The sequence below is a fragment of the Lithobates pipiens genome, unplaced genomic scaffold (genome assembly GCF_037356315.1).
Source record: "Lithobates pipiens isolate NorthernLeopardFrog02 unplaced genomic scaffold, aLitPip1_a1.2 Scaffold_16, whole genome shotgun sequence".
Classification (NCBI taxonomy): domain Eukaryota; kingdom Metazoa; phylum Chordata; class Amphibia; order Anura; family Ranidae; genus Lithobates; species Lithobates pipiens.
In genome coordinates, this window is record NW_027507748.1 from 198,858,473 (window position 1) to 198,871,898 (window position 13,426).

The following is a 13,426-nucleotide window of genomic DNA, read 5'->3' on the forward strand; positions in this document are numbered from 1 at the left end:
AGAGGGCCACAGAGGTTATGGCAACAAGAAAAAAAAAAACCCCTGTGGCTAAATGGACAGGAGAGACTACATCGAAGACCAACTGTACAAAGATATTAATCTGTATAAGAAAACAGAGAGAGGCCAACAGTCTCTGAAACAAAAAGATCCTACCTATGATAGCGCTGGGAGTCAAACATCAGTTCACACACAGCTGAATGAAAGTATTAACCCCATGGAAAAACTCCTGGGACACTTACACCATGTGAATGTACCCCTTCCACATCCACTGGCAAACCCTGAAAATTTTTTTAGACTTCCTAGCACTTGGCATTGCAGAAATCATACTTAAGAGATGCCCCCGTCCCTCAAAACCTGGGCTTCAACTCTCATGCTGTTAAGAGTCAGCAACCATGAAGCAGGATAGCAAATAAGACCTTGGGACAGAAGATCCTGATGGTCCTGAAGTGACCACAGAGCTCCTACCAGGAGTCGTAAAGGATGGCAAACCACATCCGCTTAAGTCAGTCCAGAGTTGTGAGGGATCACGAAAATACACTCCATCTTGAACCTCCGAAGAAAGCAAAAAAGAGGCATCAGAGAAAGAAAGATTAGATTAGGATAGGTCTGGTGTGGAACTGGGCATATTAACCTACCGCAGAGACTAAAATCAAGCCTACTCTCATGCAAAAGTGACGAGTCACACAACTCCTGGACTGGAGAACTTGAATTCAAGACTGGAAATTCTGCAGTTTCTCTTATGGAAGGAAAACTTTGGCTTGAACTCTATCCAGGATTAGACCCAGACACACTATATGAGGAGTCTGTTCCAACCATTTCTGAAAGTTCAAGATCAACTCAGATCACATAAAAAAAAAATAAAAAAATCAAGGCTGCTAAAGGCGATTGTGATAATTGGCAGATTTTTCCTCATTGCAGACTACCTGCATCCATTTTAGAGCTCCCATGTAGAATGGCAGTGAAACAAATATAATTGGTACATACCAAACAAGGTTTGGCAGAAAGCTCATGGTCCTGTCTATAGGACAAAGCTTACGAACATTGAAGTGACTTGTTTTAATAAAATTTGCGAATTAAGGTATCTAAAACAGTAACCTACATTTCAGTGAAAAGCGAAGCACACCCTAAAGAACCACTTTACTTTTAATATAAGCTGTCCTAATTTCAGCCCACCTGGTCCACCAGTCACTATACTCACTGTGAGCAGTCTAGAGACACACAGCCTTTCAACTAAAAATGTTCCCACAGAATCCACTTTATCTTGGAGGCTTACTTTTAAGATTGCTGGAACTTGGACAGAGCAAAGTACTGGACCAGGTGGGAGCAAAAACAACTTGTACCAAAAAAGGTACAGTAATTCTTTAAAGCGGTTGTATACTCGCTGAAGTTTTTTTTTTTTTTTTTTTTTTCTTTCTTACCTGCAAAGGAAAAGGCATAATGAGCTAGTATACACCGCATACTAGCCTATTATGAAATACTTACCTTAGAACGAGGCCCCGACATCTGGCCCGATCCACGCTGAGGGAGCTGACATGTTCCCTCAGAGTTTCTTCCGAGTATTGCGGCTCCGGCGCTACGATATTGTCACTCCCGCGAGTGCACGCGGGAGATATCTTCCTGCCAGGGTCCGGTGTCTGCCGGACTTTCAGCCGAGAATCCCCTGTGCGCATGCGCCGCTGCAGTCAGCGGCACATTGCGAGGGGAATATCTCCGAAACCGTACAGGTTTAGGAGATTTTTTTTACCTGCAGGTAAGCCTTATTATAGGCTTTCCTGTAGGTAAAAGTCATTTTTATGATTATACAACCACTTTAAGTCAATAACAAAATTTGTGAAACTTACTTTTTTTTATTATTCAATCATTATGAGCAGAATAGAAAATAACTCACCTTGCGTTTACAGCCTGCTTTTGCTTGCTTCCGCCATGTCCCATCAAAAGACAGCTCTTCAATGTTCGTCTTGAATCGCTGTAGCAGTAGAGCTGTGGGTGGGTTATCCTCCCCATCATTGTGACTGACAGACAGGAAGTGGTAGTTGTACTGTAATTCTGTTGGGCTTCCAGCAACCTCAAACATCTCCACTACCTATAATTTAAAAGAAAAATTGTTTAGTGTTCCATTATCAAAGAAAAACAAACATTTTTTTTTTTTTAAAAGAGACAAATACTAAAAATATAACCAACTGTAATCCTCTCATGCATGTTGGAAACAAACTAGTCCATGCAGACAATGTCTGAACAATTTGATCCAACAATAAACACTCAGGTAAACACATGATAAAAAAAAAAGTGCATTAAAATAAAACATCCTGCTGAGGCAGTGGTGTTCAAAAATAGAATAATAATAAAAAACAAAAACATCCATTTACTATTGTTTTAAATTTCAAAAAAACAATCAGATTGTAAAATCTGCTCACAGAGCTTCAGTGCAGAAATGCACACCCACTCACACAATTTTATGTAAAGCTACTACTGTTAAAAGACAGTAAGGAGAGAAGTCCATAACAGCTGACCTATAAATTTAGAAGGCTTTAAGGATTGATCCCTGAAAACATGAAGGGACAAATGTTGGTCTTGGCCTATATGCAAAAAGGCTGGGATACGACCCACTGAGAAGTTCCTCAGATTAAAGTTTCTATCCTTGCATCAAGCAAAGAGTACCTTCCAGCTTCAGTGTTCGACCTTGTGAAAAGTAGACTTACTAGCTTTTAGCATAACGGGAATCACAAATTCAGAGATGCCTCTGTCACTCAGAACCTTGGCTTTAAACAACCATGCTGTTGAGGCCATCAATTGCTCAGCAGGATAGTATATTGGTCTTTGAGACAGAAGATCCAGATCTGGAATAACCAATGACAAGACAGGATACACTCTACCTCTCTTGCTACGGTAAGATTTATGACAGTTCCTGACAGTTGATGTAAACCACTTTCTATTTCAATAGTTTCTAGTGGTTAATATGCAAAAGGTCTGCCACACAGGGGCTAGCAATGACAGGAACAAGTATTATGTCATAAGAAAAGCAAAAATAAAGAGACACAAATAGAAAAGAATTCAACAGTAGTAAATTCAAGTGTAAAGGATATCATCAGGATCCAGAGGGATGTAAATGAATTTCATGGCACTGTCCAGCTTAATCTGGATCAAATGTCCCTCCAGCCAAATGGGGGGGTAGGATTTTGGGATGGAGTACAGTTTTGAAGAAACAAATTGACCAAAATTACAAAAATTGGAAGCTGAGAGTCCTCTGATTAGCGAAGGGGAGGATTTTCCAGAAGACTGGAAGAACTTTTCAAGACTCTAGCATGGAATTTCTGAGCCACCAATTCAGGGACAGCTTGACATTAGGTACAAGACTAGTCAGTTTGTCCAAAGGCTAGACTGACTTGTCCCATGATGACAGAATGTTGTGTCACAAGGGTCTGGAAAGGAACTGAGCAAATAGGTCGGACTCAAAAAGGAGGCTGCTATCAGATCCAGGCCTAGAGAATTTAAAGTTTCTCCTAGGGAAATCTTGAGCTGTGGGTAATGCGTCTCGTGTGATGGTTCATCTGTTGAGGTCTAAGGAGACCAAGAGCAATGATAGAAGCCACAGGCAATTCTTGTATATTTAAGGTAGTGCATACCACAAAGGTCTCTAAGTTTTGGAGTATTGCCAGAAGACTGACTCCTCTGGTGGAAGTTTGTTTTCCTAAGGACTTAAGAGACTCAGTAATAAACAGCATTGGCAACTGAAAGCTCATGGGCCGCAGGCAGATCAGACAAGGCTCTGCAAAGGAAAGCCATTTGCAGAGGAAAATGCCATTTGGGCCATAATATCCCACATGACTATCTCCCGAGATAGAACAGAAGGGGCAGCCATACCTGAACGAGTAAAAGAAGACTGAAGATTGTATTGACCATTGCAGATGCAACATTTCAGTCCCTCAGTATAAGGCACCTCAGGGATCACACAGAATGCATTACCAGAACCAGAGGGTGAGATACAGGCACAAACTATGGCGGGACTTATCCCTCACATGTCGAGCTTATTTTAGTTTTAAGGAGGTGCACAAGGCAGACGGCAACATAGCTCAGGATCTGACTGCTGGTTAGCAGGACCAGGTCACTGTAGGCAAGCAACAAGGACAGACTGAGGAGAGTTCTTCATCTCATGAAATCAGGATAAGCAGTGGGAAGGAGCTTTCTCAATGATGACTGTCAAGGAAGAGCAGAGTGCAAGCGTCACTCCACCCAGCACATGATGTCAACACCTAATCCTTCAGTGTTAACCTCATCCACGGTGAAACCACTGGCGGCTAACGGACATAACAGTAGTGCCTGATGCTTGGTTTGTATGCCTACTCATAACGAGTCTTCAGAGACAGGGTCACAGTTGAGGCAGTGCCCTGGCTCTGGACATCACGCAGTGGCCAACTTGGACAAATGCACACAGGTCTGGAAAGCACCACAATGCAGAGCCCAGTGCATGAAGGTCACATTTTAGCATAACTCGGCAATATAAAAATCCAGTCCAGTGGGGCCTTGGACGGCGTTCAAAAGTAAACCAGAGGAAAAGCAAACGTGGATAGCTGTATATAGAGGCCAGGTCAGCAGCGATGCAATAAGAATCTTAATGGAAAGAAAAACTATCTAGCAAAAATGTTGGCACTTTTCTCAGCAGAGCAGAGAGAAGTCAATCCTCTTAAAACATTAACTAAAAAGTGAGGAATATTGTTTTTTTTACCCAATCACCGTTTTGATTTTGATTTTTTTCACCGGTTAATGTGTTCCGGTCCTCACCTTAACTAAAAATGTTCTAAATAACACAGAAGTTGAAACATTCATGTAATTTCTTCAAAACACCAGATATCCATTCATTCAGCAGAGTGAGGTTCAGCTTCCAAACATGCTACGAATTTTCTAAATACTAAAAGCATACTAGATCTGTAATAAATCAACTATATTATCATAATAGGTGGGAAATGCTACTGCTTCAATCAGTGATTTTGTTGTCACTTATAGCTTTTTGTTATATATACCGTATATACTCGAGTATAAGCCGAGATTTTCAGCCTCTTTTTTGAGGCTGAAAGTGCCCCCCTCGGCTTATACTCGAGTCATCGCTGTCTGCCTGCTCGATCAGCGTATCGAGCAGACAGACAGCGGCCATTCTATTCAAAAGCCGCGCCTCCGGCTCCGCCTTCGCCTGTGATAGGCGGAACACTGAATTTCCCAGCAGCCTGTGTTCCGCCTATCACGGACATCGTATCATCCTCGTACTACGGACGAGGATGATACGACGTCTGTGATAGGCGGAACACAGGCTGCTGGGAAATTCAGTGTTCCGCCTATCACAGGCGAAGGCGGCGGCGCAGCTTTTGAATTTTACAATGGCCGCCGACGAAGAGGGCACGGGACGGAGGCAAGGCAAGGCACGGCACGGGACGGGACGGGGGCAAGGCAAGGCACGACACGGGACGGATGCAAGGCACGGCACGGGACGGAGGCAAGGAGGCAAGGCACGGGACGGAGGCTCGGGACAAAGGTAGGCTGGACACACACACACACACACACACACACACACACACACAGATGGATGGAGACACACACACACAGGGATGGATGGATGGATGGATGGATGGAGACACACACACACAGGGATGGATGGATGGATGGATGGAGACACACACACACAGGGATGGATGGATGGATGGATGGACACACACACACACACAGGGATGGATGGATGGATGGATGGACACACACACACACACAGGGATGGATGGATGGATGGACACACACACACACAGGGATGGATGGATGGACACACAGGGATGGATGGACGGACACACAGGGATGGACGGACACACAGGGATGGACGGACACACACAGGGATGGATGGATGGATGGACACACACACACACAGGGATGGATGGACGGACACACAGGGATGGACGGACACACAGGGATGGACGGACACACACAGGGATGGACAGGCATGTCTCACCCTCGGCTTATACACGAGTCAATAAGTTTGCCAGTTTTTTTGGGGGTAAATTGGGGGCCTCGGCTTATATTCGGGTCGGCCTATACTCGAGTATATACGGTATGTGTTTAAAAAAGGGCCACTACTGTTCTGTTAGCCTGACCAATGAATCTGTGAAATGCCTATACCATCTTACCATTGATTCTGGACTCAGCAGTGCAATACTTGCCTGCAGTCATGAGGCTCTGTGGTCCTTATTCTAGACTGTAGTTGAACTTCTACTTTTAGTAACCAATACACCACCACCCCCCATTTTCTGCAGTAAATATTGCCATAAGAAAATTTTAAGAACTAATTTACTTGGGTATTTTAGTCACAGAAAACAAGTCAGATGGCATTAAACGTAAACTGCATACATCTCAGATCAGTGGTTTTGCCACAGTCTCAAATTATGCCCTGTCATTATTTCGTCATCTGAAATCTAAAATCAGTAATAATAAAGTTATTAAAGAAAAAACTACTTACAATATAGTACTGCGGAAGACGTGTAAGCTTTATAAAAAGCTTGTGTCTGGAGAGACTGTTTATAGGATGTGTGGTATAATTTGTCAAATGCAAGGTTTCACTGCACACAGTGGGAAGGTGCTTTACCGAATGTCTGCAACGCTGCTGTCCAAGCCAAAACCTGAGAAAATAATTAATTATATTTGGTTATTTTATATTTCTATTATTCCCAAATAAAACATTTTACAATAAAGTCAGGTCAATAATAACATCAATATTTATTCTTGGTCAATATTTTCCTTTATAGTTTTGGATAGAGATCTATAAAAACCACTGCCGTCTTTTTACTACATGTGGGGCACCGTTAGAGATTTCAACTCAATTACTGAGGCGACAATGGTTTTACTAGCCAGTGAGCGAGGGAGAATCTGCCACAGGGACATCAATCGCAATTAAAAGCTGAATGTCATTCTAGTCTTCACTTACTAAATAAAAATAGGATTTTTATAACAGCTTACCTGTAAAATCCTTTTCTTTAAGTACATCACGGGACACAGAGCCATAGTAGTTACTATGTGGGTTATAGCCCATCTTCAGGTGATGGCCACTGGCGCGCCAAGAAAAAATGTGCACTCCTTCCCACTACTGGGAGTGCCTCAGTTTTGTGGCCAAGCAATACACGTGTAAACCAAAGTTGGGAGGGACCTCTGTGTCCCGTGATGTACTTCAAAGAAAAGGATTTTACAGGTAAGCTTTTATAAAAAATCCTATTTTCATATCGTACATCACGGGACACAGTGTCATAGTAGTTACTATGTGGGATATCCCATAGCAATGACAACTGAAGGGAGGGAGACACAAGAAAAGTAGGGCATCAAGAGACTAGAGGACTTATACTGCAGCCTGCAGTACACTGCGCCCAAAGGCGATATCCTCCTGACCTTTTACATCTACTTGATAGAGTCTGGTAAATGTATGGACTGAAGATCAAGTCTCGGCCTTGGAGATCTGAGCCATAGAGGCTTGGTGATGCACTGCCCAGGAAGCATTAACAGCCCTGGTGGAGTGCGCTTTAATTTGAAAAAGAGGAATTTTCCTCTTTAAACCATCAACTTGAACAATCGCTTGACAAATCCATTTAGAAATAGTAGAGGTCGATGCTGCCTGCCTCTCTTAGGACCTTCTGGCAGCATAAAAAAAAAAAAAAAAAAAAAATCTGTTTTACGAATCTGAGAGTTCACTTTCAAACAGACCTTGACCGCCCTCACTACATCAAGAGAATGTAGTGACTTTTCTTCCACAGAACGAGGTTCTGGAAAAAAAAAAAAAATGAAGGCAGAACAATATCCTGGTTTAAATGAAAACCTGATACCACCTTCGGTAGGAAATTAGGATGAGGCCGCAATACAACCTTAACCTTATGAATAATCAAATATGGCTCTTTACAAGAAAGAGCACCCAACTCTGATGCTCTTCTTGCAGAAGAGATGGCCAAGAAAAACATTTTCCTCGTCAAGAAGACCAAGGGAATATCTCAAATTAGCTCAAACGGCTGTTTTTGTAAAGCTAACAGGACTAAATTTGAGTCCGAAGGGTTCAGGAGTGATCTAACTGGGGGATTAATCTGCGTTACCCCCTGAATAAAGTTACGAACCAGAGAGTGTGAAGCAAATGGACGTTGAAAAAAATAACGATAAACACCTGGCCCTTGATAGTACTCAAGGCCAGCTTAATTTCTAATCCTATCTGTAGGAATTCAAGGATCCTACCTATGACATTTTCTGGGGTGCCAACCCCTGGTTTCACACCAGGAGACACATGCCTTGCAGACTCTATAGTATATGATTCTGGAGGCCGGCTTCCTAGCATTAACCACAGTAGAAACTACTGAAGCAGACAGCCCACGGTTCTTTAGAATGTGGGTATCAATAGCCAAACTGTTAAATTTAGCTTTTAATAGGTTGGATGGAATACCGGACCTTGCGAGAGAAGGTCTGGCCACAGCGGTATGGTCCAAGGGTCCTCTACCGCCATCTTTATAATCTCGGCAAACCAAGATCTCCTAGGCCACACTGGGGCCACAAGAATCCCATCCTTCCCTTCTTGTTTGATCCTGCGAAGAAGCCATGGAAGCAGAACAGGAGGGAATGCATAGATCAGTGAGAACTGATCCCATGGAAAGACCAAGGCATCTGTTCCGCATGCCATTGGATCCCTTGTCCTTGACACACAGTTGTCAATCTTGTGGTTGAACCTGGACGCCAACAGATCCACATCCGGCACTCCTCATTTTTGACATATTGACAAAAAGATGGCGGGATGAACGGACCATTCTCCTAGGAACAATTGTTGGTGGCTCAAGTAGTCCGCCTGCCAATTCTCTATCCCTGGAATGAAAATTGCCGATAGGGCAAGGGATGTTGCTTTCTGCCCAAGAAAGAAGACGATTAACCTCTCTCTGGGCCACACGACTTCTCATGCCCCCTTGGTGATTGATGTAGGCCACTGCTGTGGCATTGTCGGATTGAATCCTGACAGGATAATTCCGTAGTCTGAGTGTCCAGGCCTCCAGGGCCAGACATCTCTAGAATATTGATGGGCAAGGTCTTCTGATTTGGACCATTTCCCCTGGACAGATGCTTCTTCCAGGACTGCTCCCCAGTCTAGAAGGCTGGCATCTGTTACCACCTTCCAGGTGACTGGTAGAAAGGATTTCCCTTTTTGAAGATTCTTGGATATCAACCACCAATTGAGGCTCTGACGCACATTGGGAGATAAATGCATTGGTAAGTCCAGAGCTTGGACCTTCTTGTTTAAAGTAGACAGGCTACTGTTTTGTAGCAGTCTAGAATGAAACTGCACATAAGGAATGGCCTCGAAGGAAGCCATCATCTTTCCCAATAATTTCATGAAAAGTCGAATAGAAGGATTCTTCTTTGTTCTGACCAACTGAATTAGTTCCTTTATGGAACTGATCCTTTCCTGGGACAGAAACACCCCCTTCTGAGCTGTATCTATGATCAGCCCCAAGTACTGCAATCTCTTTGATGGTTTTAAGGACTATTTCTCCAGGTTGAGAACCCAACCTAGGTCTTCCAGGTAGCTGAATCTGGTGACCAAAGTTTGGTTTAAGTAGGCTACCGATTGTAAGTAGGCTATTATTGTTACACCTTTGGCCCTTAATCTGGCTAAAGGAGGAGCCAGGACCTTTGTAAACACTCGAGGTAAAGTAGCCAGACCAAAAGGTAGAGCTACAAACTGAAAATTAAGAATTTCTACCTTGAAGCGTAGAAATTTCTGATGAGTGGGGAAAAAATTATGTCGATTGACGCCAGAAGTTCTCTCACCTGTAGGATGGAGACTACTGATCGGATTGACTCCATGCGAAAGGAACGGATATTTAAAAACTGGTTTCGATGTTTGAGACCTAAAATGAGTCTGACATGCCCGTTTGGTTTTGGAACCGTGAACAGGTTTGAATAAAAGCTCAAACCTTGCTCTTCCAAGGGGACCTCCGATATCAATCCTTGAGATAAGAGATGATCCAGAGCTAGAAAGAGAAACTTATTTTTCACTGGATCTCTGGGAACGTTTGATCTGAGAAAGTGAGGAGACAGGAACTCTCGGAACTCTAGTTTGTAACCTCGAGAAATTGAGGAAGCCACCCATCTGTCTTGAAATTTTTCCTGCCAGACCCTTGAAAACTGTAGAAGCCTTCCCCCCACTCGAGCAAGTGGGGGCGTCTACTGTGAAACACAATCCCTCTGATACACCTGCCAAATCCTGGGCCTGCTGATCAGGAATAACTGAGTACATCTGTAAACTGGTCCTTTAAGGACTAAGATACTCCGATCGCTGCCATGCAGGTTGAACGACTGAATGCAAGCGAAATAGTTTTTAATAAGGAACTCCAACTTCTTATCTGTTGGATCCTTTATCATATAAGCATTGTCAGGTTTTTATTTACAGAGGATATAGCAGTGTCAATTGCTGGAATAAACAATTTCTTATAAAAAGTCTTCCTCCATAGCATAAAGTATTGAGAACGTTTTTGGAGGAAAAAAATGTTTATCTGGGTGCCCCCATTCAGAATACATACGTTTCCTTAGGCATGCATGGATAGTAAAAGAATGATCCGATTGGGGAGGCCTCAGCCCACGTACACACGGTCGGAGATTTTGCCAACCAAATACGTCGGATTTTGCCCGTCGGATTTAAGCCGACGGATTGTGTCCGAAACTGTTGCATACACACGGTCGGGCCAAGTTGGCGAAAAATCCCATCTTTCAGAACGTGATGACGTAATTTCGTTACGATGGGACTACATTCAGGCTAGTAGCCAATAGCTTTGATGTAGGAATTTGATCTGAGCATGCGTGGCACTTGGTCCGATGAAAATGCTCTACACATGATCAGATTAGGTCCGTCCGGCCAAGTTGGTCAGGAAATCTTTCCAACATGTTGGAAAATTGGGTCGGACGGAGATTCGGACGGAATCAGTCCGATGCATACCACACACAGTCGGATTATCTGACGACACGGTCCGATAAGGCTCATTCTGACAGATTCTCCGACCGTGTGTACAAGGGCTTAGTGAACCCAAACCAGAAGTGGGCTCATCGACTGACTGCGCTGGTGGCAGTAAAAATGTGGAACGGACCAACCCAGTGAGAGATTGTACCAATAACCTCTCCTGTGTACCGGATATCTCTGTATCAGGTTCTTCGGAAGTGGAGACCTTCAGCCTCTTCCTTTGAAAGAAATTAATCATCTCTTGCTCCTTGTTCCTCAGTATGAGAGACCTGAGCCATGGACGGGGACTAGCTATGCTTAGCCCCAGTCTGGAATTATTATTATTATTCAGGATTTATATAGCGCCAGCAATTTACGCAGCGCTTTACAATATAAAAGGGAGACAATACAGTTACAATACAATTAAATACAAGAGGATTAAGAGGACCCTGCTCAGAAGAGCTTACAATCTAAAAGGGTGGGGCAGGTGGTACAGAAGGTTATAACTGTTGGGAATGAGTTTATGGAAGTGGTAGGAGATTAGTTTGAGACGTGATAGGCTTCCCTGAATAGATGAGTTTTCAGGGATCGTCTGAAGGTAGCAAGAGTAGGGGATAGCCGGACCAGTGGAGGTAGCGAGTTCCAGAGGATTGGAGAGGCTCTGGAGAAATCCTGGAGACGAGTGTGGGAGGAGGAGACGAGAGAGCTTGAGAGTAGGAGGTCTTGAGAAGAACGGAGGGGACGGTTTGGGTGATATTTGGAGACAAGATTGGTGATGTAGCTCGGGGCAGAGTTGTGAATGGCTTTGTATGTGGTGGTTAGTATTTTGAATTTAATTCGCTGGGTGATTGGGAGCCAGTGTAGGGATTGGAGGAGAGGGTTGGCAGACACTGAGCGTTTGGTAAGGTGGATAAGTCTGGCAGCAGCATTCATGATAGACTGAAGAGGAGATAGCCTATGGAGAGGCAGGCCAATGAGAAGGGAGTTGCAATAGTCAAGGCGAGAGATAACAAGGGAGTGAATGAGGATCTTGGTAGTTTTAATTGTTAAAAAGGGGCGAATTTTAGAGATGTTACGGAGGTGAAATCTACAAACTTTTGACAACGATTGGACTTGGGGCTGAAATGACAAGTCAGAGTCTAGGGTTACACCTAGTACCCTGGCGTGAGGGGAGGGCCTGATGGTTGCATTGTTGATTTTGATGGAAAAGTCATGGAGGGGGGCATGTGCAGGGGGGATTATTAATAGCTCAATTTTAGAGAGGTTTAGTTTAAGGAAATGGTGTGACATCCATGCTGATATGTCAGTTAGCAGGTTAGTAATGCGAGAGGAGACTGAAGGAGTGAGGTGAGGAGTAGACAGATAGATTTGGGTGTCATCGGCGTATAAGTGGTATTGGAAGCCGTGGGCGGTTATCAGGTCACCAAGGGAGGAGGTATAAATAGAGAAGAGAAGGGGTCCAAGAACAGAGCCTTGGGGGACCCCCACAGAAAGGGGCAATGGAGAAGAGGATACAGAGTTGTAGGTGACACTGAAGGAGCGCTGTGATAGATAGGCAGAGAACCAGGAAAGCGCAGAATCTCGGAGGCCAAGGGAATGTAGTTTATTGAGGAGGAGCGGGTGGTCAACAGTATCAAAGGCAGCAGAGAGGTCAAGTAGTAGGAGTATGGAATGCAAATAAAGCATACATTTTTTGCTCCAAGCTTATAATGGTTGAAGAAAAAAACTCCTGGGTAATATACATAGGGGTTGCAGTGTTAAGAGCAGCTGCAACACTTGCCCCTGCTGATGGCTCACGCTGACCAGCCATATCACTCTCAGGGGAGGATGCCATCTTTTTGAGATGGTTCTAGGCTGCCGTGTGACTGTAGTAGTCTTACTAGAGACCTTTTTTGAGCTGTTTTTTTTTTTACCCCCCTTCCTCTCATAGCTCGATGCACAAAGCAGAGGTACTACCAGAAGGAATGCATCAACTGCTTGAGCAATAGTCCAGCTCTACTGCTGCTATTAATGCTCAGCCTGATGCTGTAAATGTGTCAAAAAGGAATGCCTGTGTCACCAAAACTCTTAATACCACCTTTGCTCTTGTGTCCCTCCAGCAGCATGAAACAGCACAAATGTTCCCTTAAAAACCTCCCTTCCCGTGCCGAACGTCGGAGGATGCAAATGCAGCGCTAAGCCCCACCCCCCATCGCCTATGGCCCTTCCCCTCTAACTTTTAAAACACCATTTTCCCACACTCCTGATGGGGGAGCTGGAAGCCGCCATCCGTGCCGGTATTTTTATTTTATAAAAATGGCACTCTCCCCCCCCCCCCCCCCCGAGGGGATGGGGGAGAGAAAACTGCACATGGGGCATCTTGTGGGGAGAGGGAACCCCCACCCCCTGGCTTACCGAAGGTCTTGTTGCTGGCCGGAGGAGGAAGAATTTCTGCTTCCTGGATCA

The 13,426-nt window shown here is 44.2% G+C and overlaps 1 protein-coding gene across 4 annotated transcripts in view; it reads right to left on the minus strand.

Moving 5' to 3' along the window:
- MED14 (mediator complex subunit 14) overlaps nt 1-13,426 on the minus strand; it is a 94,100-nt gene that overhangs the window by 47,106 nt on the left and 33,568 nt on the right. For all 4 annotated transcript variants that reach the window (XM_077480881.1, XM_077480879.1, XM_077480882.1 and 1 more), the window contains exons 13-14: nt 6,491-6,650; nt 1,889-2,083 (exon numbers count right to left, since the gene is read on the minus strand). In XM_077480881.1, coding sequence (XP_077337007.1) covers nt 1,889-2,083; nt 6,491-6,650 — 355 coding nt within the window. The remainder of the gene's footprint in view (nt 1-1,888; nt 2,084-6,490; nt 6,651-13,426) is intronic.